The 26,754-nt window shown below is 38.6% G+C and overlaps 1 protein-coding gene across 1 annotated transcript in view; it reads left to right on the top strand.

Moving 5' to 3' along the window:
- Window positions 1-26,754, top strand: part of LOC122755023 (dystonin-like) — a 646,765-nt gene that overhangs the window by 160,697 nt on the left and 459,314 nt on the right. The window contains 1 exon segment of the mRNA XM_044003425.1: window positions 23,688-23,895. Within this exon segment, the coding sequence (XP_043859360.1) occupies window positions 23,688-23,895 (208 nt within the window).

Raw genomic sequence — 26,754 nt, 5'->3', positions numbered from 1 at the left:
ATTGAATTAAAGGCTTTCTTTTTTCTGAATAACTTCCCTTGTAGCAAGCAAAGACATTTAAAATAATTTCATTGAAGACTCTTTCTTTTAAAAAGTCATTATTGGAGTTCTGGAGGTGGAGCTAAGATGGAGGAGTGAAGCCAGGAAGATGCCTGAGCTCTCCCAAATTTCCCTCAAACAATGTTCTTTTTTTTTTTTTTTTTTTTTTTTTTTTTTTTTAGGCAATGGGGGTTAAGTGACTTGCCCACGGTCACACAGCTAGTAAGTGTCAAGTGTCTGAGGTCGGATTTGAACTCAGGTACTCCTGAATCCAGGGCCGGTGCTTTAACCACTGCGCCATCTAGCTGCCCCTCAAACAATGTTAAAATAAACCTCTCAACAGATTCTGGAGCTTCAAAACCTGCAGAAAGACAGAGTGAAACAATCTCCTGGCTTAGGATAACCTAGAAGGTCTTTAGGAAAGGTCTGTCTCACCTGGGTAAAGGGGGAGCACAGCTCAGTGCAGAGGATGTCTGGGCAAGCCAGCAGAAAGCTTTTAGCTACAGCACAGATCAGCAGCTAAGGACCCTCAATCCTAGCTCAGCAAGCTACTGATACAGAAAGTCAGTTGTGAGGCCCCCAGCCCCAACACAGAAGGCAATCTGCCAGCTGGAGTATCTGCTATCCAACAGGCCCATCTAGGCTGAGCCACTCCAGTGCAGTGAGCAAGCTGCAAGCAGCTGAAGCCTCAGAGCAGAAAGTTAGTGACTGGGCTCCTGACCCCCAACAAAAGACACTTGGGGCAGTGCACGCTGTACCCTAGGAGCAGAACTCAACTTTAAAAGGCATGAAAGAAGCTAAAATATGAATAAGAAACAGAAAAAACCCTCACCATAGAAAATTATTATGGCTACAGGGAGGATCAAAACATAAAGTCAGAGGACGACAACAATCTTAAAATGCTTACACGTGAAACCTTAAAGGGAAAGAAGAATTGGTCTCAAGACCAAAAAGCCCTCTTGGAAGAGCTCAAAAATGATTTCATAAGCCAAATAAGAGAGGTAGAAAATATTGGGGAAAGAAATAAGAGTTATGCAAGAGAAAGTTAATAGTTTCAAAGAAGAAAAAGTCATTGTTGCAGCTAAATACTTGAAAGATTCACTAAGGTCTTAAGTTGGAAAGTTTTTGAGAGTCTATTGAATTTGGGTCCCTATTTAAGGCTATTATTGCTGATGTTTTTTCTCTTTCTTCCTTGTCCCTTCCCAATTTTCAAGCTCCATCCCTTAAACAACATTCAGGGGAAATCCTGAAGGTCACAAAAGAACATTGTGAGGTGGGCATGTGGAATGGAGGAAGGATGGGTAACCATATTCATTTGCCTTGCAGACCAAGGATGTTTATAGGCTCTGTGGATATCAGGCTTTTTTATATACTACTTGGCAGAGCTAGGCCTCCTTTAATCTGTTCATTCCCTGAGTCCACATGTAGAAACTAGTGACTATGTGAATAAAAGGTTGAGAAGTGAAATAAAGGTGCTAATTAGGCAAGGTTAAATGAGCATAGCAATGACAGGCAAAGATATATGCTGTGTGTACTGTAATGATTGGAATTATGCCACCTACTGGAGACTTACTATAGGAAAGCTCCACCATGAGGAGAATGCCTCATAGGGCAAGGCCATGTGGTTTTTCCTTGGCATCAGGAGATGACGTTTGCTCATGGGTGCTGTCTATCAAAGCTACCAGCCAATCAACTTGAGGAGCCTCCTATTTTCTGGGAGGAGACAGGAAGGAGGAAAGAGGGCCTGTGCGGAGAGCTCTGTCTCTTTTGGGTTCCTGACTTGATGGTGGTGGTGGCGGCAGAGGACTTCACAGGAAATTTGAGGAAAGATAGGAATGCCAGGCTGTTGGAATTCTGTTCTCAATCTTTCTCTTTCTATTTTTCAGTAAACCTTAAAAACCTAAACTCGTTTTATCAGTGATTTTAGTCAGTTTCCCCCAAAACTGGGGGAACAGATTAGAATCCACATTTAGAATCTTAAATTACACAGTACTTAGAGAAAAGTGTTGTGTAAATATCAATGTAAGTTTCCTTGTTGTGAGCTTTCTTTACTAAAGAGGTAAACATTTTATAAGTAATATAGCTGTCTAATGGAGATCATCAGCTTACTTTATCAGTGATTTCCTGACAGCTCCTGGGAGAAGCCAGTACCAAATAAAGAGTTTTCCAGGAAAGCAGAGCACAGAAGTCATCCTATGCCAATTTACAGTACATATCTGTCATTGGTATCTTTGAATTGATGATTTCAGTAGGGAGCTGGAATTAGGCCATTTTTTGCTGTTTTCTTCCTGCTGCTATTCTCTTCATGCAAGCATTTGCTTCTGGGAGGTACTCTATGATCATAGAATTTAGGGCTGGAAATGATTCCCAATCTGAGGTACCAGACTCCTGCAGGGTCTGAAAAGTTTATCAAGAAGTTACAGGTAATATTTGGTGAATATTATCTAGTTGAAATATTGCAAAAGTAACAGTATTAATGAGAAAAATTGTGGCCCAGAGAAAGAATGATGAAGAATTGGGAGTAGAGAGGGAGGAAGGGAGGGGGAGGGCGGGAGGAGGGAGGGGCAGATAGATAAAGAGGAGAGCAAGCACCGAGTGCAATTGAAAAAAACTTACACTGTAGAAGAAATAATTCCTGACCAAAACCAAATAAATGAGATTTGAATCTTAATTGATTCCCAACCAACAAAGTTATATATTTTTTGGTTTGCTTTTGAAGATGTATCTCCTATTCTTACCAAATATGCACAAAGCTTTAATGAAATTTATAACTATCTCTGTAAATCAAAATTTTTAGTCCTGTTCCTAATCAAATCCAAAGCAAGAAACAAATATACGTAGATATCTTCTTCAAAAATTGTACTGCAAATAAAACTGTTGGTTGACAAGAAACAGAATCAGGGAGTCTTACTAATTTATTTGATTAGGTTCTGATATTGATCAACTTTATGATATTAAAATGTTTTTATGTACCAAATAAATTTTTCTTTTAAAAAATAATCTATTTTATATGTACATATGTATGATACATTCTAGAATTTCTTTTTTTTAATCTTTATATGAATAAGAGGCATAGGGAGCTTTCCTGAAAATCAAGGAGTACCGAGACTAAAAAATATTAGGAACTCCTGATCTAGTCCAACCCCCCTCATTTTATAGAAGAGAAGACTAAAGCTTAAAGATAGCTTACATAGTTTTCCTTACATCAAACAAAGCAAGCATTAGAGTAGGGATTTAAAGTGCAGTCCTGATTAAAAATCATTGCTTTTTCCCAATAAACATATACATATGCATGGATATGTACATATATGCACATATGTATCTCTCTATATATGTATGTATAAAGAGAAACACACACTTTTCTAACCAATCCTTCATCTCCTTCACTTTTCTTCTTCCCAGAAAATGTCCATAGGCATTCCCCCAAAGTACCATGTCCCCTTTCCCTCCTTACCCTTTCATTCTTCTGTCTGTCTGTCTCTCTCTTCTTATTGGGTAATTTTATTCACTCTCATGACTTCAGCCTATCACCTTTTTGTAGATGACAAATCTAAATCTGGCTCTGATTTCCTTTCTGAGCTCCTTCAATTGTTTCTACTATCTTCTACTCTGTCCAAATAGATGCATGGTTTCACCTGGGTTCCCTCAGGGTTGTGGCCATGGTGGGCTGGCCAGGGCCTATAGCTGAGAATCCTCCATGCTGCTGGCTCATGGGTATAGTACTGGGGTGGAAAGTCATAAATAGTAAGATTACAGTTCATGAGGGGCCAGGCTGTCTGGAACCAGATGGTCATTTATAGGAATAGGGCTCAAAAAATAGAAAGCAAGTTGCTACCTAAAACAGATAACATATCTGGAACTAGAAGAATTGGTTGACAATAAAGTAAACATAACTACCCACTTTAAAAAAATATTTATTTATTTATTTTTGGTGAGGCAATTGGGGTTAAGTGACTTGTCCAGGGTCACACAGCTAGTAAGTGTTAAGTGTCGAAGGTCAAATTTGAACTCAGGTCCTCCTGAGTCCAGGGCCGGGGCTCTATCCACTGCATCACCTAGCTGCCCCCATAGCCACCCACTTTTGAGGGTATGTGATAGTCTAAGTCTGCCCTACTTATTTTTCTCTAAGGCTATCAACACTCATCTAGGCTTACATTTCTGGGAGATTGGGATGTTAAAGGCTACTTGGTGTTTCTTGCATATGATACTCCATTTTCAGCTGACTGTCCTCTCTATTCCTGGAATGTTCTCTCTCCTCACTTCTGCCTCTTAGAACCCTTGACTTCCTTCAAGCTTCAGCTCAAATACCACTTTCAGCAACAGGTCTCTTTTGTTGGTCCATTGCTGCTAAAACCTCTCTTCTAATGCTACCTTCCACCTACCATATCTATCTGTCTGTCTGTCTATCCACCTATCTATCATGTGCCAATTTGCATATATATATACATATATGCATACATATACATAAATTACATATTTATGTTTGTACCTTGACTGTCTTTCTTTCTTTTTTGGCGGGGCAGGGCAATGAGGGTTAAGTGACTTGCCTAGGGTCACACAGCTAATGTGTCAAGTGTCTGAGGTTGGATTTGAACTCAAGTCCTCCTGAATCCAGGACCAGTGTTTTATCCACTGTGCCACCTAGCTGTCCCATATACACACACACACACACACACACACACACACACACACGCACACGCACACACGCATATGCTTTCTCCCCCATTATAATATCAACTCTTTGAGGAGAGGGAATGTTTTTTACCTGTCTTTATATCCCTAACACTTAACACAGTGCCTGGCACATCGGAAGCAGAAAATAAAAGCTTATTAATTGATTGATGCAGAAAGATCCCTAATATAGTTTTCACTATTGTAGAAATGAATGTGGAGGGAAATGATTAATTGCAATTCCAAGAGTGTGGATGGGTTAGGACTCCTTAACCCTCCCTAAAATTAGGAGAATCAAGAAATAGGCAAATTATTGGCGTATGCAAAAAGATGATAAATATGAGATTACCCTTGCTACAGAGAATGTTAGAGCATCAGTAAGAAGGTCAGTGATCATGGTAACCTATGTGTTACTTGCCTTGAGGATATTTAGTGAGTGCCAGCAGGGACCAGGGGAAGTTTTAATGGATATTCTTCTCTGGTGTAATTCATTGTGGTGTATTAATAGGTATTTATCTCAATTTAATTCCATTCAATAAGCATTTCTTAAGCACCTGTCACTGAGAATACAAAGACAAAGATGAAAGAGTCCCTGTCCTCAATGAACTTATATTCTATTTGGTTCAACTTTGTGACCTACTTTGGTCTAGTTCTTCCATATAGGATGTACCAATGTAGAGCAAGCAGTCATGAGAAATGGAAGATCATACTATATCATGTTTTATTATATCATAACATGGTTTAACTTGTCTCTACTTCCCATTCCCCAAAAAAGAGTGTGGGGTGGAGCCACAGACAACCTTATACCCCTTTGGGCATCTTTGGTACTACGTTGGATTCCTTTGATCTTCACCTGTCTTATCCAATCAGTTATAAAATATGTTTTCAATCCTACTTCTGACATGTATTGTCATCTCCAGTCCCATTTCTACCTCCCTGATATAGGTTTTCATTATTGTCTTTCTAAATAGGTGCCAGCAGCTTTTTATTAAGTTTTCTCACTTCCACTCTTTCTAGACATCCTTCACATGGAATATCTCTCCTATGCTTAAAACCCTTTAAAACATCTCCATTGCTTTACTAAATAAATTTCAATTTGCTTAAGCCTAGCTTTCCCCAATATAACCCAACCTTGCCTTCTTCATCTTATTTAATTCTATGTCATTTGACACATACCACTTCATATTTCATGTATGCATGCAACATTTTCTTGGCCCTTGCCTTTTTTTTCTGTTCCCTATACCTGGAATGTACTCCTTTTGTCTCTTGAAATTCTACCAATTCTTTAAAGTCTTTTAAATCTCAAATGTAACATTCCCTACTTTCTCTGATTTCCCATAATTATCTAATCTTTTCTGCTCCAGGCCCTTTTCTCTTTACTCTCTATCTTCTTTCTGCTCTTCTCCTCTTGCTCCTCCTGCTCCTGCTGCTGCTTCTGCTGCTGCTGCTGCTGCTGCTGCTCCTTCTCCTCCTCCTAATCCTCCTCCTCCTCTCCCTCTGTCTCTGTCTGTCTGTCTTTGTCTCTGTCTCTGCCTCTCTGTCTGCCTGTCTCTTTCTGTCTTTCTGTCTCTCTGTCTTTCTCTGTGTCTCTGTCTCTGTCTCCCTCTCTGTCTCTCTCCCATTCCCTCTCTGTTTCTCTCCCTCTCTGTCTGTCTCTGTCTCTCTGTCTTTCTCTCTCTCCCTCTCTGTCTCTCTGTCTCCCTCTCTCTCCCCTCATCAGTTCCCATGGGTTCATTCACTAAGCTGATAACTCTTATTTCTATTTCTATTTGTTTTTTGTTTTTTTAGTGAGGCAACTGGGGTTAAGTGACTTGCCCAGGGTCACACAGCTAGTAAGTGTTAAGTGTCTGAGGCCAGATTTGAACTCAGGTACTCCTGACTCCAAGGCCGGTGCTCTATCCACTGTGCTACTTAGCTGCCCCCCCCCTCTTATTTCTATTTATTCAGCTCTAGTCTCTCTTGTGAGCTCCAGTCCCACATCATCAACTGCCTGTTGGATATTTTACAATGGCTGTCCCAAAATCATCTCAATCTCAGTGTGTTCAAATGGAAACTAATTTTCCTTTCTAACTGCCTCCCCCAGCTTTCTGAAATTCCACATTCTAGTTACCTATGTATGCAGCCTCCAAATCATTCTTGTACCTTCATTCTCCCTTTCCCACACATGCAATAAAGTGTTGATTCTTCCTTCATAACATCTATCCCCTTCTCTCTATTTGGCCTCCATCTGGTTCAAGCTTAGACCCTTGTAGTAGCCTTCTTATTGGTTTCCCTGCATCACATCTTTTCCCTTTCCAAACCATCCTCCTCATAATGCCAAAGCAATGATCCTAGAATAGAAGTCTGACTATGTCACTCTCCTGATCAATGACATCCAGTGGTTCCCTATTACCTTGAGGATTAAATACAAATTCCTCTGGTTTTTAAAAACTCTTTACAATTTAGCTCTAATCTACACTTCCAGCCTTATTATATATTACTCCCCTTCACACTCTATAGTCTGGCTAAATTGGCCTTCTTGCTCTTCCTCGAACATGACACTCCATTTCCTGTCTGCTGACTGAAATACATTCCCTCCTTATTGCCAATTTTTAAAGTCCCAAGATTCCTTCAAATCTCAGTTCAAACTTCTCTTTCTGCATGAGGTTTTTTGTTATTACTCCTTTTCCAGCCTCAGCACCAGCTGCCAGTACTTTCCATTGCCAATTATTATCTTTTATTTACTCTGTGTGTGTGTGTGTGTGTGTGTGTGTATACACATATATATGTGTATATATATATATATATATATTTTTTTTTTGTATTTATCTCTGGTACGTGTTGTGTCTGCAGTAGAATCCTTACGGCAGGGACTGTTTCATTTTGTCTTTGAATCCCCAGCACAATAATAATAAATGATTGTTGATTGATTATTTGCATGATGATTGATTGCTTGTTAATTAATTAATTTCCTTCTGCTCAAACTTTGAGTCATTTTACACCTGTTATACACTTTTATATGATTTTGTATCATAATCACTTGTGTATCTCTAATATTACATATAAAACTAGAAGTTCTATGAGAGCAGGGAATATGTTTTTTAAAAACCTGTCTCGGGGGCAGCTAGGTGGTGCAGTGGATAAAGCACAAGCCCTGGAATCAGGAGGACCTGAGTTCAAATCCGGACTCAAAGACTTGACACTTACTTGCTGTGGGACCTGGGCAAGTCACTTAATCCTCATTGTCCCGCCACCAAAAAAAACCAACAAAAAACCCAAACCCCCAAAACTGTCTCAATTCCCAGTACAGTGATGTGTAAATAGTATTTTATTTGAATTTAAGTATGCCCTTGACCAACATCTATACTGTAGATGGTAAAGGTAGCATTGCATAGGCCAGTTAGAGGACTGGCCTTGAAAGCCGACATCCAAGTGTCCTGACACCATGTGACTCAGAGAGTCACTTAATCTCTGTGTGCCTGAGATATGGCTCACTAGGCTTTATGTACTAAGTTATTGACAGGTTGTATGTAATCTTTTTTGGTAGAGAGAGCTTGCATACCAGGAGTCCTCCAATACGCTCATGAATCTGACCTCCACATTGTGGCCATTCATTCCCTCTTAGGATAAGTATCATAGTTTTGTGGGAAGGACTCTTGTCAATATCTTTTCATACATTCATCAACCAAAAGTATGGGGATTTTCTCACAATCTCTTCATATTATATAGCTATTGATGGAACACATAAGCTTTCAACCAGTTATCCTTGTTCTGGCTATATTACAAACCCATCTTTTTTTTTTCCTGGTTATGTATTTCTACAATTACATTGTTCACATTATTTTCCCCTTATATTTTCTCATTTGTAATGTACTGATGTTTACTATGTATTCTCCATCATGTAAATGAGTGATCCTTTAATTTTAATTCTTTGGATAATATTGTTTTTCATGTCTCTCAATCATACAACATTATGGGAAGAATGCTAGCGTTAAAAAGATGGGGTTTTCCTGCACACTGAAGTCTGATGTAATAAAAGGCTTCCATTAGGGAAAGGAAAGGGGACAAGCATTTATTAAGCACCTACTGAGTGCTTTACAAATATTATCTCATCTAATCCTCACAATAACCCTGAGAGGTAGATGCTATTATTATTCTCATATTACATATGAGAAAACTGAGACTCAGAGAGGTTAAGTGACTTGCCTGGGGTCACAGAGCCAGTGTGTGAGGTAGGATTTGAATTCAGGTCCCCTTGACTCCAGACCCAGTGCTCCATCTACTGTACTACCCAACTGCTTCTGTAAGCCCTTGGCATCTCTTATTGCTTACCTCTGGGCTCTATTTTCCAACAAATTTTTTTTCATGATTTTCATCTATGCTTGTCTTTTCACTGAAGTCACTGAGTATCAATGTTGATTTATTTTGAAAGGTCTTATCAAATTATCAATAGGGTTTTTCTAATTCTGTATACTCTGTGATAGATGTTGATGTATAAAGTACAATTATTTTCACTGTGATCTTTTTGCTAACACTTATCATGAACACTGAACACTAGATGAATAAATGCCTCAAGAAATTATGTTTCTTGTTGCTTTCGGATGCAAGATAAAACCAACTCCTTCAGTTCCTTTATTTGTCTCTCCAAGGAGAACCTATAAGCAATTCTTCCATTTGATTGCTACTTCTTTCTGTGTTCTGGATTAATTTAAAGTGAAAATGTCAAGATTGATATAACTTAGTAAATAAATGTTAATGATTAATATAATTCAGTTCCTCCAGTAGTATGTTGCCTAGTATTGGTCTCTGGATAGGGAGTTCTTATTTAGAGGGCGAAGAGCTAAGTTAATGTTTATAAACAGTCTAGAAGTTTGGATTCTTATCATTCTCTACCTAATTTTCCATGGCTCTGTCACCACTGATGTAGGAGTGGAATGAAACCCACACAGTACTGAGAGTTATTTTGTATTTTTCTTTATTTTGGGTGTTATCATGAGCAAAAATTTTATCACTTAAATGTCCAGCCTTTGGTGATGAGTGTCATTGTGCTTAGCTAGACGGTTGCTAATTCCTCTCTCCACCCTTAAATTACCCTCTATTTACTTTGCTTATACTTCATATTTGATTTTATTAATACATGTTATTCTTTGACATAATATGAGCTCCTTGAGGGCAGGGGCTATCTGTTCATTCATTCACTTATTTATTTACTTATTTGCTCACCTTATTTATCTATTCATTCATCCATTTATCTATTCATTCTATCTATTTATCTATTCATTCGTTCCTTTGTTTATTTGTTTCTGTCTTTGTATTACAAGAACCTTGCACAATGCCTGATTTGGGGCAGCTAGGTGGCACAGAGGACCTGAGTTCAATTCTCACCTCAGATACTTACTAGCTGTGTGACCCTGGGCAAATCACTTAACCCCAATTGCCTTAAACATCCTGGGCCAACTCTAGTCATCCTGATATATATCTTGCCACTGGACCCAGATAGCTGTGGAGGAGAGAGTGAGATTAGTTGGAGAAAGAAGAAACAACAACAGTGTGCCTGACTAATTAGAGTTACTTAGGAAGTACTTGTTAATGGATTCTTTTTGTGTGTGGAGGCAATCTGGGTTAAGTGACTCCCCCAGGGTCACACAGCTAGTAAGTGTGTCTGAGGCAGGATTTGACCTCAGGTGCTTCTGACTCCAGGGCTGGTGCTCTATCCACTGCACCATTGAGCTGCCCCTGTTAATGGATTAATTGACTCTTTCTCAGAAGATGGACAGTCTCTTGCTGGGTCCATATTTAAAACCATTCCATCATAGAAGAACCAGTTAGCGTTTGTGCTTTTAAATTAGGAAATTCTGAATTCTATTCTTTTATGTGTTCAAGTGAACATGCATTCCCTTCATCTACAGGGGAAAGGAATTCATATCCCTTGAAAGGAATTCTGCTTAGGTTTGGGTAAGGATCACTTATTATTCTATGGTGAGAAGCATATGTAAGCCTTTGGTTCTGATACTCCATACTCAGAGATGGCAGGGATCTAATCCATCTTCCTCATTTTGTAGATTAAACATTTCAGGAACAAAGAGGTTAGGTAAATTGCCCAGGATCACAAAGAGTCAGTGACAGAGCCTGGTTTAGAACTCAGTCTTTCTGTTTCTTTACCATTGTGGCAAGTTTCTTTGGGTGCTCCTTATGAAGAGATACGGGGGCAGCTAGGTGGCACAGTGGATAGAGCACCGGCCCTGGATTCAGGAGGACCCGAGTTCAAATCTGACCTCAGACCCTTGACACTTAATAGCTCTGTGACCCTGGGCAAGTCACTTAACACCTAACCCCAATTGCCTCACCAAAAAAAAAAAAAGAGAGATACATAGAGAAATTATCTGACAGTAGGTTGGGGGTGATCCCACTGATACTGGAATAATTCCCGGACACATATGCTTTAAGAAATTCGAGATCTAATCAGTGGAAGGCTTTACTCCATAAGGATGGGGATGGGTTCTCTCCCAGAGAACACAACTGAAAAAAGAAATAAAACAGGCTCATCTTTATGGGTTTATGACAGTCCATCATCCAGTCTCTGGATTGGATAATTAGGTTTTCTAAAGTCTGTATATTTGACAAACACTAAGAGTTCTTTCTTATCTCTGCTATTGTTTCGCATTTTCTTTTATAGAATGCCTGTGGTCAAAGCCAATTTCCTGGCACCTTTAGAAAGACTAGGGTGCTAATGCTGGTCAAATTCCAATTTAAGCAGTTCTATTGTACTTATCCCAAATTCCCCACCAGGGTTTCAATTAGAGAAGTTATTGTTCACTTCCTCTTCTAAAAGTGTTGCATGATGTAATGATCTCAGCATAGAAAGATCCCTACTGTTTTTTACATAATGTGGCTGAATTGGCTTTTGGTTCAATGAGTTTAGCCGGGTTTTGAGACCAACCAGCCATAGCTTACTGATTTTGGCTATACTGACTCAACTTCAGTCTAGACATTGCAGACTTATGGCATTACTGGAGAATTGCAAAATGTAAAAAAAAAAAAGTTTGGGGTACGATTAGCATCAACAGGCCTCTGCATATTCATTGTTCTTTTCCTCATATAGGAAGATACTGATCCTCTAGAATATAAGGTCTCTTCTAAATTGAAGTCTATGATACTTTGATCTCTACTAAAAGTCTGACATATAAGACTTGCAGGAAATAAACACAAGTTTGGAAAATTTAGGAAAATCTGGGAAGTATGAAAAAATTGTCTTTATTGCCCTCTTGCCTCCCTTGTCTTCTATAAACGTTTTCATTCAATCTTACTTCTTACTTTCTTCTACCCTGCCAAACCTAGGTAGTCTATGCTCCCACATCTTTTTTTTTTTTTTGGCCTGTCTCCACTTTTTGTAGTAAATGCTATTCATGTTTTAAATTTTTACATCACAATAATATTTGGATTCCTCTTCTCCATGCTCCCTCCCATTCCACTGTCACAAATCTCTCCCTTGTCAAAAATAAAAATAGGTAAGCAAAATCACCTGATGATGATCATATCTGGCAGTCTATACAACATTTTGTTCTCAGTGTTGCCCATCACATTAACAGATGCAGGGAGGTACATTTCATTCTTAATTATCCAGACCCCAAACTGGTCATTGTGGTTACTCATATCTTGTTTGTCTTCCTTTTTATGTTCTTTTCTCTTATTTTATTACAGTCCTTGTGCTTAGCATAGTGCTTGGTACATAGTAGATGTTCAATAAATGTTGATTGATTGATTATGTTGTTCTCTTATTTTTGCTTATTTTTGCTCTGCCAATTAAAATAATTTACATATTTTGTGGAATTCTTCATATTTGACATTTCTCACTGTGCTATAACAATCTATTCCATTCCATTCCATAATTTGTTCAGTCATTCCTCTATCTGAGGGGATGGAATATTGTTCCAGATTCCCCACCCTGCCCCCCAACCACAGAAGGTGCTGCTAAGAATATTTTATTATATTTGGAATGCTTTGTTTTTGTCCTCCTTGGATTCTTTCCCTAGTAGTGAGATCATTTGGAAAAATGCCATGAATGTATTAATAACATTTCCTGTGTAGTTTCAGTCAGTCAACTAGCATTTAATAAACTTTACTTTGTGCTAGGCACTGTGCTAAGTAAGCCAGGGATGCAAAGAATGACAAAAAATAGGCTCTGCCTCATCTCAAGGAGCTTATATACAAACAACTACATATAAATAAGATATAGACAGGATAAGTTTGAGGTCATCTCAGAAAGAAAGCACTAGAATTGAGGTGAAGTGGAAAAGGCTTCTGGTAGAGAATAGGATTTGAGCTCAGACTTGACAGAAGCCAGGGGAAGCTATGAGCATGGTTAGGTGGTTTGCTATAATAATTGGGCCCCTCCAGTTTTTACTCCTTCTGTCTTTTTTCTTCTTTGCCAGTGTGAGGCATGTGAGGCAAAACCTCGGTATTGTTTTAGTTTATGTTTTCTTACTTTCAGTTATTTGGAACACTCTTCTTTATGGCTGTTGATATTTTGTAGTTGTTATGAAAACTAATATCTTTCAGCCATATATCTATTAGGGAACAGTTCCTGGTACTCTTACAAATTTGTTTAGCTTTCCTATATATTTTGTATGTCATATTTTTATCAGAGATCAAAGGACCTTAGATTTCAGTTTAGAAGAGACTCTGGATTCTAGAGCAGTGGTATTAAACTCAAATAGGAATGTGGCCACTAATCCTCACATAATTGTATGTATGCAAGGCTGGGCATTCACTTAGTTTAACATTTTATTTTATTTTTTTTGTGGGGCAATGAGGGTTAAGTGACTTGCCCAAGGTCACACAGCTACTAAGTGTCAAATGTCTGAGGTTAGATTTGAACTCATGTCCCCCTGAATCCAGGGCCAGTGCTTTATCCACTGTGCCACCTAGCTGCCCCTAGTTTAGCATTTTAAAGTTATGTTTTATTGTATTTTTATTTTGTAAACATTTCCCAATTACATTTTAATCTGATTCCACTGGATGGGAGTGTTATGTTGATACCTATGGTCTAGAAGCTAGTCCAAATAACCTCATTTTACAAATGAAGAAGAAACTGAATCATAATAAGGATGAATGACTTGCTCAGGCCCCCAAAGGCAGTAAGTGGTATGGCTGGAATTTGAACTAAGTTTCTATAATGTCTATTTCAATACTTCAAGTTCAGTTTTCTTTCTATTGCATCAAAGAATTTTCCCACTTGACAATTTCTCTTTTTTGTCTAGTTGCACTAAATTTGTAAGTTAATTTAAATATTATCATGATTTTATTATATTGGTATGGGCAAACAATCAACAATAAATATCTCTTCAATAATTAAGTGACTTCCTTTTGTCTACAAAGGGTGTTTAGTAATTGTATGTATGTATGTATGTATGTATGTATGTATGTATGTATGTATGTATGTATGTATGTGAGTGGCCATATCATGGAAAATACATGGGCATTGGCCAGGATCCTGACCACTTTCAGTGACATATGAGTTCTGGAAAGGGTCAGCTTCTCTCTCTCTCTTTTTTAAACTCTCTTGCTTTTTATGCCCTCACCTCACATTCCTGGGGGAAATTACTTAAAATAGGTTTGACTCACATCTGGATCTCCTTTCCAAAGGGAGACAATGTAGATCAGGTATAGGACAACTATTTCCTCTGCATAAAAGAAAAGATTAAAAAACCCACAGAAGACTCACACTCAGTGACAAAAACTTAAACTTGGAGCAATAATATATAATTATTATTATATTCTCCTGGAAGATTTATGTTAAAAAATCAGAACATGAGGTATTTTGCAGGACTGCCGAATTGGCATTTCACCATTGCCTAGATGCTAAATTGTTTACTTTGAGAACCATTTCTCTTAGCAAGGCAGGCCAGGGGTTCGGCTCTTCTTGTTGGTGGTCATCTTCTTGTCCAAGAAGAGATGTAGTATCTGTAGGGAGTAACTCTCGTGGTACTTCCTAAAGGATTTAGGACCTCCTGGCATTTTGAACTTACAGGGTTACCTCCAAGGCTTGAAATGTCCATCTCAGAATCACTATTTGCTAACCTATGCTAGGGGAAAGAAGCACAAAGCAGAAGTAGGTCCAGGCTGAAGCTCACTTAGCTGATTCTTTGCTCTGGCTGTCATGTATTAGCTTGTTGCCATTTCTGCTGGAGTAGAGGGGAATTTTCCTTTTCCCATCCCTCATGAGAAATCCCAGAGAAAGACCTACTTGATGCATGCTCTGAACAGAGGGATGAAAGATAGACAGAAGCATTTTAAAATCTGAGTGTAAAGCTCTTATAGGTTTAGTGGCCAGTCCTTTGATTCAGCTTTGATACAACTTGGGGGAATCCCTTTCATCACAGGTAGGAAGACAAAGGGATGATTCAGGTTGAATATCAAAGTGCCAAGTTCTTCAGCACTGAGCATGTGTCCCAAGAAGTGGTCAGGGTGTGGGTTCAGCATGCCATAGGAAGTGCTCCAGCCAGGACACAGCCAAGTCTATGTCTATATGTACATTATGGGATGACCAGTGTTACATATAGTTATCAAAGGTCCGTAGTAGTTTTGCTCCCACATATTTTATTCATTTTGTAGTTATTTTGAACAGACCCTCTCTATGAATTATTTTTTCTTGTTTTTGTTACTACTATATAGAAATGTTCATGAATTTTGTGGACTTAGTTTGTATCCTGGTATTTTACTGAAGTTTGGTTATATTATTATTATCTTGGTTAATTTCTTTACTGTTTCTCTGGAGTTTTCTAAGTAAACTATCATTTTGTCAGTAAATACAGATAATTTCTCTGGGGTTTTCTAAGTAAACTATCATTTTGTTTCCCAAACCACATAATTTTATTTCTTTGCTTTTGTTTATGTCTTAATTTTTTCCTCTTATTTGATGTCTAGTGCTAACATTTTTAGAACTCTCTCAAACAATAATATTTATTGAAATCTTCCAGTATTTTATTTTCCATGGCTGTGCCTTTTAGGCTTTTTTGCACAAATAAATGCTATATTTTGTCAAAGGTCTTTTCTGAATCTGTTGGTATAATCATGTGATTTTGGTTGTTTTTGTTTTTAATATGATTAATTATGCTAAGTGATTTCCTAATGTTGAACCATGCTTGTAGCCCTGGTATAAATCCAACTTAGTTATAGTGAAAGCTTTTTGTATGTCACTGTATGTAGTCCTTTGGCTGTGATTTTATTAAAAATTTTGTACCTATATTTTTTGGTGAGATTGATCTACAGTTCTCTTTCTTTGCCTTTGTTCTTCCTTTTTGAGGTTATTGGGACTATATTTGATTCATAAAAGTATTTGAGTAGAGTTTTCTTTCTCTATAATTTGAAATAAATTTGTGATATTGTTATTAATATTTCTTATTCACTTATAAATCTTTCTGCCCCAGAGTTTTTCCCCATGGGTAGTTCATTTAAAAAATTATTCATTGATTTCTCTTTCTGAGAATGGATTGTCTAATATCTCTTTCTCATTTATTGATTTGAGTATTTTATATTTTCTGTTAGGGACCCTCCATTTTGTTTAAAATTTCAGTTTTATTGGCATAAAATTGTCTACACTGGTTTCTGATATTAAATATTTACCTTTTTGTTGGGAATTTGCCTTGATGATTTCTGATTGATAATTTGAATTTCCTCTCTCTTATTTTTAAGTTTAATATTTTATTAATTACATGTTAAAAATAATTTTACTTCTTTTTTCAAATTTTGAGTCCCAAATTCTCTCTCCCTTTCCTCCCTTATCATTGAGAAGCCAAGCAATTTGTCCTGTCTCTCTTTTTTTTTTTTTAGTGAGGCAGTTGGGGTTAAGTGACTTGCCCAGGGTCACACAGCTGGTAAGTGTCAAGTGTCTGAGCCGGATTTGAACTCAGGTACTCCTGAATCCAGGGCCGGTGCTTTATCCACTGCACCACCTAGCTGCCCAGTTAACTTCTTTTTAAAAAGAGACAGGACAGGGGTAGCCAGGTGGCGAAGTGGATAGAGCACCGGCCCTGGATTCAGGAGTACCTGAGTTCAAATCCGGCCTCAGACACTTGACACTTACCAGCTGTGTGACCCTGGGCAAGTCACTTAAGCTTCATTGCCCAGCAAAAAAAAAAGGAAGTTAACTAAAGTTTTATCAGTTTTTCTAACTGAAAAAAATCTTTCTTTTCATCATAAGTGTGTAGTATTTTTGTTTTTAACTTTGTTAGTTTTCAATATTTCTTCTTTTGCATTTGTTTTTGGTTGATTAATTTATTTTTTAATTAAAAAAAATTATGCTCAGTTCATTAATCTTCTCCTTTGTTAATCATTGTTTTCAGAGATATTTTTTTCTGAGTAATACTTTAACTCAATCACCAAAATCAACAGATTGTTGATATATATTGATATATATATATTGTTTCATTGTTGTTATGCTATTTTACATAATTATTGTGTCTATTATTCTTTGACCCACTCATTCAGGATGTCCTTATTTAGTCTTTCTGTGAGTATGCATGTTTTGCCTGTGTTTCCTCTATTATTTATTATTTTTGTTGTGTTATGATCTATACAAGTTGTGTTTAATATTTCTGCCCCTTTATAATTGTTTCTTTGTGCCCTAGAAATATCCCCATTTTGTAAGGGTACTATATGATGCTTTAAGTATATATATCTTTCCAGAATACACTCAAAGATTTTAAAATATATTATATCATTATAATCTTTTCAGTTTTGTCTTTTACATATTCTTTTATATGTTAGATTTGTCTAGCTCTTAGAGAATAAAATTCCGTACAGTTATTGTTACTACCTATGTCTTTTTTTTAAAAAAAGTTGATCATTTTTTCTTTTGTGAATTTGGTGAATATTTAATACTGATAATTTTTTCATTGTGCATAGTACCTTTTGGCATAATGTAGTCTTTCCTGTTTATCTCTTTCCATACTTTGACATTTTCATTGTTGCCTTAATTGATAATATGATGGCAATTCCTATTTTGGGGGGAATCTTTTGATGAATAGTACATTTTATTCCATCCACTTATTTTAATTTTGTATATTCCTTTATTTTAAAAATATATTTCTTTAATGCAGCAAATTGTTGGGTTTCATTTTCTTAACTATTCTGCTAACGTTCTTTTGTTTTATTGGGGATTTTAATCCATTAGCTTTTTTTTTTTTTTTTAGTGAGGCAATTGGGGTTAAGTGACTTGCCCAGGGTCACACAGCTAGTAAGTATTAAGTGTCTGAGGCCGGATTTGAACTTAGGTACTCCAGACTCCAGGGCCGGTGCTCTATCCACTGCGCCATCTAGCTGCCCCTCCATTAGCATTTTAACATAAACTGTTATGTCTTATGTGTAATTCTTTTTTATTGATTTTCCTCTTTTAAGTCAGTACTTAAAGGCTTAGTCTTGCTTATACTAATTACACTAATTTGAACTCAGACTCCTTCCAATAGACTCATTTCCCCTTCCTTGTACCCCAGATTCCATGGAAGCAGTTATACTGGATAGTGGAAAAAGTTTTGTGATCAAAAGTTCTCGATTTGAGTCCTAGTCTCACTGCTTAGAATATGTGTAACTTTGGGCAAATTATTTGACCTCCCTTGTTTCAATTTTAACATATTTTTTTAAAGGATAGGTTGGGGGGCAGCTAGATGGCGCAGTGGATAGAGTCAGTGGCCCTGGAGTCAGGAGTACCTGAGTTCAAATCTGGCCTCAGACACTTAACACTTACTAGCTGTGTGACCCTGGGCAAGTCACTTAACCCCAATTGCCTCACTTAAAAAAACAAAAAACAAAAAACAAACAAACAAACAAGGATAGGTTGAACTAGATGATCTTGAAAGTCCCCTCTGGCTTTTAATATATGATTCTAAATTTTGAATGGATTTGGAGTCAGAGTGACTCTGTTTAGAGCCTTGTTCTGCCACTTTACTAACTCTGTGACTGGATAACTGGGCTTCAGGTTCTTCATCTGTAAAATATGGGGGTTGGACTAAATAACACTGAAGGTCCCTTCTATCTCTAATCTATGATCCTATAACAGTTTGTGTAAAATTTTAATCTCTCTTAATTTATTCTGCTTCCCTATCCCTTTTATACAACCTTTTCCCCAGAGATAACTATGGTTCCAAATTTTCTTCTCCTAACACCATCCAGCTTCTTCACCTGGTTAACATTCATTTGTTGGAGCAGCTAGATGGCACAGTGGATAGAGCACCAGCCTTGGAGTCAGGAGGACCTGAGTTCAAATCCGGCCTCAGACACTTAACACTTACTAGCTGTGTGACCCTGGGCAAGTCACTTAAACCCAATTGCCTCACTTTAAAAAACAACAACATTCATTTCTTTTATAATTTTTCAAGAAGTGTTAATTTACTTTGTACATGAATTTACTCCTTATTTCTTCTCCAGTCCAGGTTAGTCTCAATTCCAGTATCACACTCAAGCTGTTGTTGCCTTTTTGTTTTTCTCTGTATTCCTCATATAAAGGTAGAGCTTTCTGGAAGACAAAAATTTTACTCTCTCCTATTAGTCTATTTGCAGATCTCATCCAATCCTTTGATCTCCTTCCCCTTCCTTCCTTCCTTTTAGGTGGGTTTTTGTTTGTTTATTTGTTTTTGGTGGGGCAATGAGGGTTAAGTGACTTGTCCAGGGTCACACAGCTAGTAAGTGTCAAGTGTCTGAGGCTGGATTTGTACTCAGGTCCTCCTGAATCCAGGGCCAGTGCTTTATCCACTGTGCCACCTAGCTGCTCCCCACCTTTAGGGTTGTTTTTTTTTTTTTCTAAGGGACCTTCTGCCAAGAAAATATCAATAGAAATATCAATTCATGAAGGAGGTTGTAGTGGGAATCATTCTGTGTTTGGAGATGATATGGTGGGAAATGGGGTACAGGTTGGGGTTGGGGTTCTTAGGAATTCCTCTTTAAAGAATTACACCCTCTTGCACACAAAACTTAGTTAGAATAAGGTGATAGTTTATTTAGGAGCAAGGGAAGGGAAGGGTGGGGGGAGGGAAACCATGAAAGAAATCCTTGGACTTTTCGGAGATTTGGCATAAAGCACATGACTCAGAGGTACCAAATCTCAAGTTCCTTTAGTGAGAGAGGACCATCCCTCACTGGTGGTAGCTGGGGGAATTGGGTGAGGAGTGGAGGACCATCCCCCGATGTTAGTGACTAGAGGAATTGGGTGAGGGGTGGCTATGGATCCCTCTTCAGAACACAAAGGCCGAAGCCACACCCAAATTTATCTCCCCAGGGTAAGGGAGACCAGAATGAAGGGTAGGAATCCCAAGCTAGCTCAGTCCGATTTGGTTCAGTTTATCTCTCTAGGCGTTATCTGTCCTCTGGTTTAGTTTCTCAAGGAGAAGTTTCCTTGATGTGCCCCAGAGAACTTCTGGGGTGCTCTGCACCCCATGACAGAGACATAAGGCCTAGTCTTACACTCTTATCATATTGTTCATCTCCTCTAAGGCCAGTATATCCTATCTTTGAATGATTCTCTCGTTTACCTTAGAAGCTGATTAACCCCTAGGCTGTTTGCTGGTGTGAGATGTAGTTCTGGGAAAGTGAATACGCACAGAGATAAGTTAGTCATTTAAGGTATTAGTAATCCACTTTAGGTAATAATATGAAGTTTGGAGAGGGAGAAAGGGGGAGGGGGGGAGGAAGACGGGGAGGGAGGGGGAGAGGGAGAGACAGAGAGAGAGAAGGAGAGGGAGAAAATGAGGTGGTTTGGTGGTATGTGCCCCATATATATAAATGGTACCAGCTGAACTTAGTTTTAGTGTTCTATCCCTAGAAGACATCCCTGAGAATACAAGGAAGAGGTAACACTAAAGAGTATTTGTTTTGTTTTGTTTTTAGTTTGTTTTTAATGAGGATCAACCCCTCAAGCTAAAGGAAAGAGGAAGTTCCAACTGTAGAATTTCTGGCATTTGAGGGTATGGGAGGTGGTTTTGTGAAGACTCCTGTATCCAATAGTGTGATGGTAAATGTTTAACAACCAACTCTCTGGGAGAAAAAAGTATCATGATATACTTTTAAGTTTCATCTGCATTTTTAACATTTTCTCCCTTACTAAACGTAGCATTTCTTAATTTCCAATGTGTAAGTTCTCACACTGAAAATTTAAGTCACTCCTGTCTTTTATCTGATTGCTTTTTCTAAGTAATTGTGATCAGTTCCAGAGAGGTTACATGTTATACTGACAAGAGAACTGGCCACTGAATCAGGAGGATCTGAGTTCAAATTTCCCTTCTGATGTACACTGGTTGTATGACCTTGGGAAAATCACTTAACCTCTCAGGGCCCCAAGTAATTGTGACTATAAGTTAGAAAGAAAACACTTTGCATTGGTAGAGGAAATTCCTCATCTAGAGCTCCCTTCAGTGATGAAATCACAGGCTCATTTCCAAAAGTGATGTGCTTTGTCCAAACATTCTTCCTTGGTCTTCCAGGTTATTAGTATTATGCATTTTTAGAGACATTATAAATGAAGGAAGATTATAATAGTTTTACTCAGTCTATTTTAGAATAGCCTCTGTCAAAGCCTTGCACCAGTCTAGAGGCACAGAATGTGTGGTTTTGAATGTACTGCCCTCTATTTACCACTTTCTACTGATAAAATATCTTTTAGGTAAGCATCTCAGAAAGTTTGTGTGTGTATGTATACATAAATGCAAATATATACATATAGAAATAAGTCCCTGTTTAGTGATTTCCTTCTGAGAAGTCTTTTTGGCTCTTCTGTTTTGTTTTCTTTCCTTCTCTTATCTGTACATCATTGACATGATGAGGTCTGCTCTGGCTGGCACCCCTGGGTCCAGTGGTAGTAATTCTGTAACCATCTGGTTGCATGTGATTAATGGTATTCATGTAAAAGCATAATGGGAATTCCATTGTTCACCCAGTTGTGACAACAGCTTATTTTCTTTTTCATTTAGTTAAAAGGAGGGCTGGAATAAATAGTTGTTTTGGAAAAGAGTTACTTTTTGCTACCAATTCCCCCATCTGTGTCTATCTACAAATATACACAGTCAAATTACCCCGCTTACAAAAATAGTTCATGCAACAATAAGAAATATAATCTCACAGATAAAATGTGTCCTTAAGTAAGGGCAGGTATGAAGTCATTATAAGGAAGGAGAGAAAGGCTCTCAGAGAAATCCAATACCCTTTTAAGAGTCTCTAAGAATGTCACCCCTCTCCAGTGATTCAACAAACAGCAGAACCTTAGGGAGCTCAAGATGATTTTTAGAAAATCAGAAAAAATAAATTAGACTGGTAATAGCATACTGTGACTAATTTGCAGCTCTTTGTGTACTGTGACCACATGATACAGAACATCAATATAATCTATTTATTTAAAATATGATGGAAAATACATGAGATAAAATTTATTATATTTACTTGGGTGATAGTTCCTATGAAATGAAATGGGCAGAAGACTACTTTGTAGGAAAAAAAAACCCCTCAGAGATAAACCTTAAATTCCATGTAATGCAAGATATTGTACACATTTTAAAATTATGATTTTGGCCTTGTTTCTTCCCATATGTGCATATGGGATTGGATAGACTGGTTGGTATCCAGTTTTCCTATTCCTGCTGAGTTTCTGTCACCTGTGTTTTGGGTAGGTGGTTTTGGACATAGCTCTCAGAGCCCATTGTTTACTGCTTGAGCAACCATCTCTACTTGGTGGGCGGCATAATGCTTTTGCTCAGATTGGAGTCTGCCTCACTGATTCCTTGATGCTAATTGCTTCCTAAAAATTGATGACCCTGCAAGGTTTCTTTGTGTGGCTTCAAGTTTTTCCAGTCTTGCATTCTTATTCTCTGTGTCACTAAAGTGGGGATCTCGATGTGGGCATGAAGACTCTCTTCCTCCCACTGACCATTGTTTCAATTGTAGCCCTGCTGGGGATTGAAGATTGTAGTCATTTTCCTTGTCATGGTGGTTTACACAAGTAAATATAACATAAGCTGGTCAGTAAATTTTGTTCTACAAAACAGGAAGGAATAGGCAACATAATACGCCTTTTTCCTGTGTGAATAGCGTCCATGACCCTTGGTACAAGGACCGACCCTGAAGATTTGCGCATAATAGATGAGTAGAGTACCAACCTTTCATCTAAAAGGCTCCTGTAAAAGCATCACATTTCCCATTTCACTGTGTAATGATCAGCAGTTCAGAAAAGGCTCTATTTCCTGTCAATGCCTGCATCATTCTTATTTGCATTATTGGATTGGGCTACTTTGCTGAAAGTGTGAAGTATTTCAAGGACTCCAAACTTGGTTCAGACATTTGTTTATGGGAGCTGCCTTGGCAAAAGACTTCTGAAAATGGCCTTTTGTACTCTCCCTGTCTTGAGAAGGGCTGTTCTGAGAAATAGCCCATCCTCCCTCCTTGCTGTGCCTTCCAGACACTTTCCCTGATAACCTGCTATGGAGAAAATTAAAGGGAGAGAAGGGGAGGATGATTAGAGTAAGCCTTTTTAGAAAGGCTTCCATTGGCTTGGTTTCACTAATCATGAAGGAATCAGGAAGCAAGATCCTGAATTTGTTTTTTGTTTTTTTAAACTTAGAGACAGTTGCATTAATGAATTAACCAGCAGTCTAGTGCCGGAAAATGTTTCCTTTGTCCTGGTGGGGGAGCCAAATACTACAGATTCGTAATCAGGAAGGCTGTTGATCCTGGCTTCATTGTTGGGCCAAGTCATTTGTGAGCTGGTTTGCCTGACCACAGGCCACACACTTCTTCCGTGTGAATCTCTCATGTATTTTTACTGTCAGGATTATTGCTATCATCTGAGAGCTACCTGAAGGGGGGAAAATGGTGAGCCCTGTGTTTGCTTTGGTTGGATTTATCCCCCCTAGCCAAGGGAGGATGATGCAGAGCACCAGAGCTGCCTCCGTGTGCTGAAATCGAAGGACATCTGTGTGTGTGAGTGTAGTTGCTAATGCTCTCTGTGTCATTCTCCTCAGAGCTCTGGGAACGCGTCCTATCGCTGCTCTATGTCTTCCTCTGCGGATTTTTCTGATGAAGATGATTTCAGCCAGAAATCAGGCTCTGCATCCCCGGCTCCAGGGGACACATTACCCTGGAATCTCCCCAAGCATGAGAGATCCAAGAGAAAGATTCAAGGTGGTTCAGTGCTGGATCCTGCGGAGAGAGCTGTGCTGAGGATAGCAGGTAAGGGAAGAGGGGGGAGGGGTACGGGGGGGGGGGGTGAGTGTTATGGAGATTCATCAATTTGTTTTCTCCAAGGGAGGTCAAGTGATGGAGTGGATGTACATTGCAGAGATTTGGTGCCAAAAATGGGGGAGGGTGCCAGCGGTGAAATGATTTTGTTTACCTTCTTTATCGAGGGAACAGTCTTCCATGCCTTGAGTAGTGACTAAGCTGTTTGGGTCTGTTTTCTGGTTGGATGAATCAATGCATCTTAAATGAAAGGAAATATCGACAGGCAACTGCATTAAACTTTCATATCCAAATGCATTAGACAGTGTGACAATTTAAAAGTATTAACTCTGGTGATTTCCCAGCGTGTGTGTGTGTCTGTGTGTCTGTGTGTTTGCTAGTTGTGTAACTCAGAAAAAAAGAGAGCATCCCAAATTGGCATTTGTATCTACATAGAAGCACAGGTCTGTATACAGGTCTGGGTTTATCTGGCTGGATGAAAGATTTAGGGTCATCTGAACCATTTCTCTTAACCTTTTTCGGAAGCATCTCTGGCAGAACCTGTGTTTCTAGCAGCTCCTGAACATTATACACTGCTCAGGGCTCATCAGTCCAGAGGCCCTGATTAATTAATGTAAGGGAGGGACTGCTGGCCCTCAGTCTCACTTGGTGTTTCCTTGCCTGGGTGGTAAAAGCTGAAGCAGGGTAGAGATCTTGTTTTGCCCAGCTGAAAGCTGATAAGTGTGTAAATTAATACTTTAACACGGTGATGAGTGTGTCTTGGTGTGTTGCTAGTTGAGGTTATTGTTCTCTCACTTTATTTCCAAAGCATCGTGCTAATGTGTTGGGGGTTGGATTGTGTATACCCTGGGTAGCTCTTTCCCTAAGAGGCCTTTTGAGTTGGTGTTTCAGCATTTGGTTTTTATATCCTTGACCCCCTTCCTCTCCCCCTTCCCCAGCCCCCAACTCCAACTCCCGTGACCCCTCCCACCCCTTCTTTTAGAAGCTGCTCTTGCCTTTTCACTACAATGCAAAGTTGGTACTTTGCTTTCTTCCAGGGGGGCCTACAGGGGACTAGCCAAGATGCCTGTATCTAGGATCCAGGTCACTGCTGCAGCAGACAGGGAGTGAAGCAGAGTCTCCCCCTTAAGTCCCCCCATGACCATTTTCATGATTACAGGAAAAGCAAACAATCCAGAGCCAGTAGCTTCCTAGTCCAGGTTTCTGGGGCAACAGCTTTTGGCTTGTATTATGAGATGCTGGCCTGTCTCCCTTGTCTCAGAGGAAAGGGGAAGAGGGGTGGGAAAGGGGAAGAGCATCAAGGGTGTTTTGGAGAGACGAGAAGAGAGAGAAGTAAAGGCTTAGAGAACCAAAAGAAAGACAGGATCTGTACTAGTCCTAGCACACAGTCTTTCCTGAGTTTGCTAAATGTGTTTAGTCACCTAGCAGTGTCATTTCCTTGTAAAAAAAAAATCCTGCTGTATGAGGTAGGGGAAAAGAGGGAACTGTTGATGGAGCCAGATGTAAATAATACAGTAGGAAGAAAAACAAAGACTTGGTGATGAAAAGAAGCCCTTGAAGCCTGTTTATATTAGATGAGGGTCAGGAGAACACAGATGTGGCATTTGCTGTGAGTGTTTATTAGTGGGAGATGGTATTACCCTAAGTGTTTAGGTAATGAAGGTGGTGATGTACATTCCGCTTTTGGGGGTGATGGAATTGATGTCAGAGGAGTGTGGTGCAGATGACAAGTGTGAGTGAGAGAAAAAAGAGATTGCTGTAGATGCTGAATAAAAAATGGGAACTGCATTACATAGTAGGCAATGAGGTACAAATCTAACCAATAAATCAATGAAGCAAGCATTTATCCAGCACCTACTACATGCCAGACATTGTACTAGGGGATGAGGATACCAAGGCAAAAATGAACGCCCCCCCCCCTGCCCTCAAGGAGCCTGCATTTTATAAGGAGAAACAACAAGAACACAAATCAGTACAAAAGTATTATGAAGTAAATATAAGGTAATTTTGGTGCTGGGAAGGCACTAGACAGGAGTCCTGGTCTCCTGACGTCTCATGGTAGCTCACTTTAAAAGAAACTAGGGATTCCAAAATATAGAGGGAAGGAAGGAATGCATTCTAACACGTAGTCTACATAGTACACGCTTAACAGATGTTTACTGATTGGTTGGTTCTAGCATGGGAGACAGCCTATGCAAAGGAATGGGGATATAAAATGGAACGAATATGTATTAAAAGCAGAAAAAGTATGAAAAGCATATTACATAACTCCTTGTAATAGTGAATGAACACCATTCAATTTTATGTACCTTAGGAAAGCTTATAACAAATATTGATGATTCTTTTTTGTGATTGTATAATAATAGCTAGCTTTTATATAGCACTTTTGATTTATAAATCACTTTATATGTATATATATATGTGTGTGTATGTACAGTCATAATTGATCAAATTGGTAGCATTTATATGGCTTTGATCTTAGAGTATAGTAACATACTTTAAAATTATACAGGTAAAATATTTTAATATTTAAAAAAAAACACTTGTTTTTTCACCTTACAGCTAAGCTGTATTCCAAAAGTTTACACATACCCAGAATGTCAGAAGTGGAAAGGATCTTAGAGACACTCTGTTCCAACTTCCTCATTTTACAGATGTGGAAACTGAGGCCCAGAGAACACAAATGGCTTTTTTGAGATGACCAGAATCCTGGCTGTTGTTACTCTAAGTACAATTAATTTTTTTTTTTTTTTTTTTAGTGAGGCAATTGGGGTTAAGTGACTTGCCCAGGGTCACACAGCCAGTAAATATTAAGTGTCTGAGGCCGGATTTGAACTCAGGTACTCCTGA

Source organism: Dromiciops gliroides, chromosome 4, assembly GCF_019393635.1.
Source record: "Dromiciops gliroides isolate mDroGli1 chromosome 4, mDroGli1.pri, whole genome shotgun sequence".
In the NCBI taxonomy this organism is placed as follows: domain Eukaryota; kingdom Metazoa; phylum Chordata; class Mammalia; order Microbiotheria; family Microbiotheriidae; genus Dromiciops; species Dromiciops gliroides.
The sequence above is the reverse complement of the archived record's forward strand: the minus strand, read 5'-3'. Positions and strand labels throughout refer to the sequence as shown.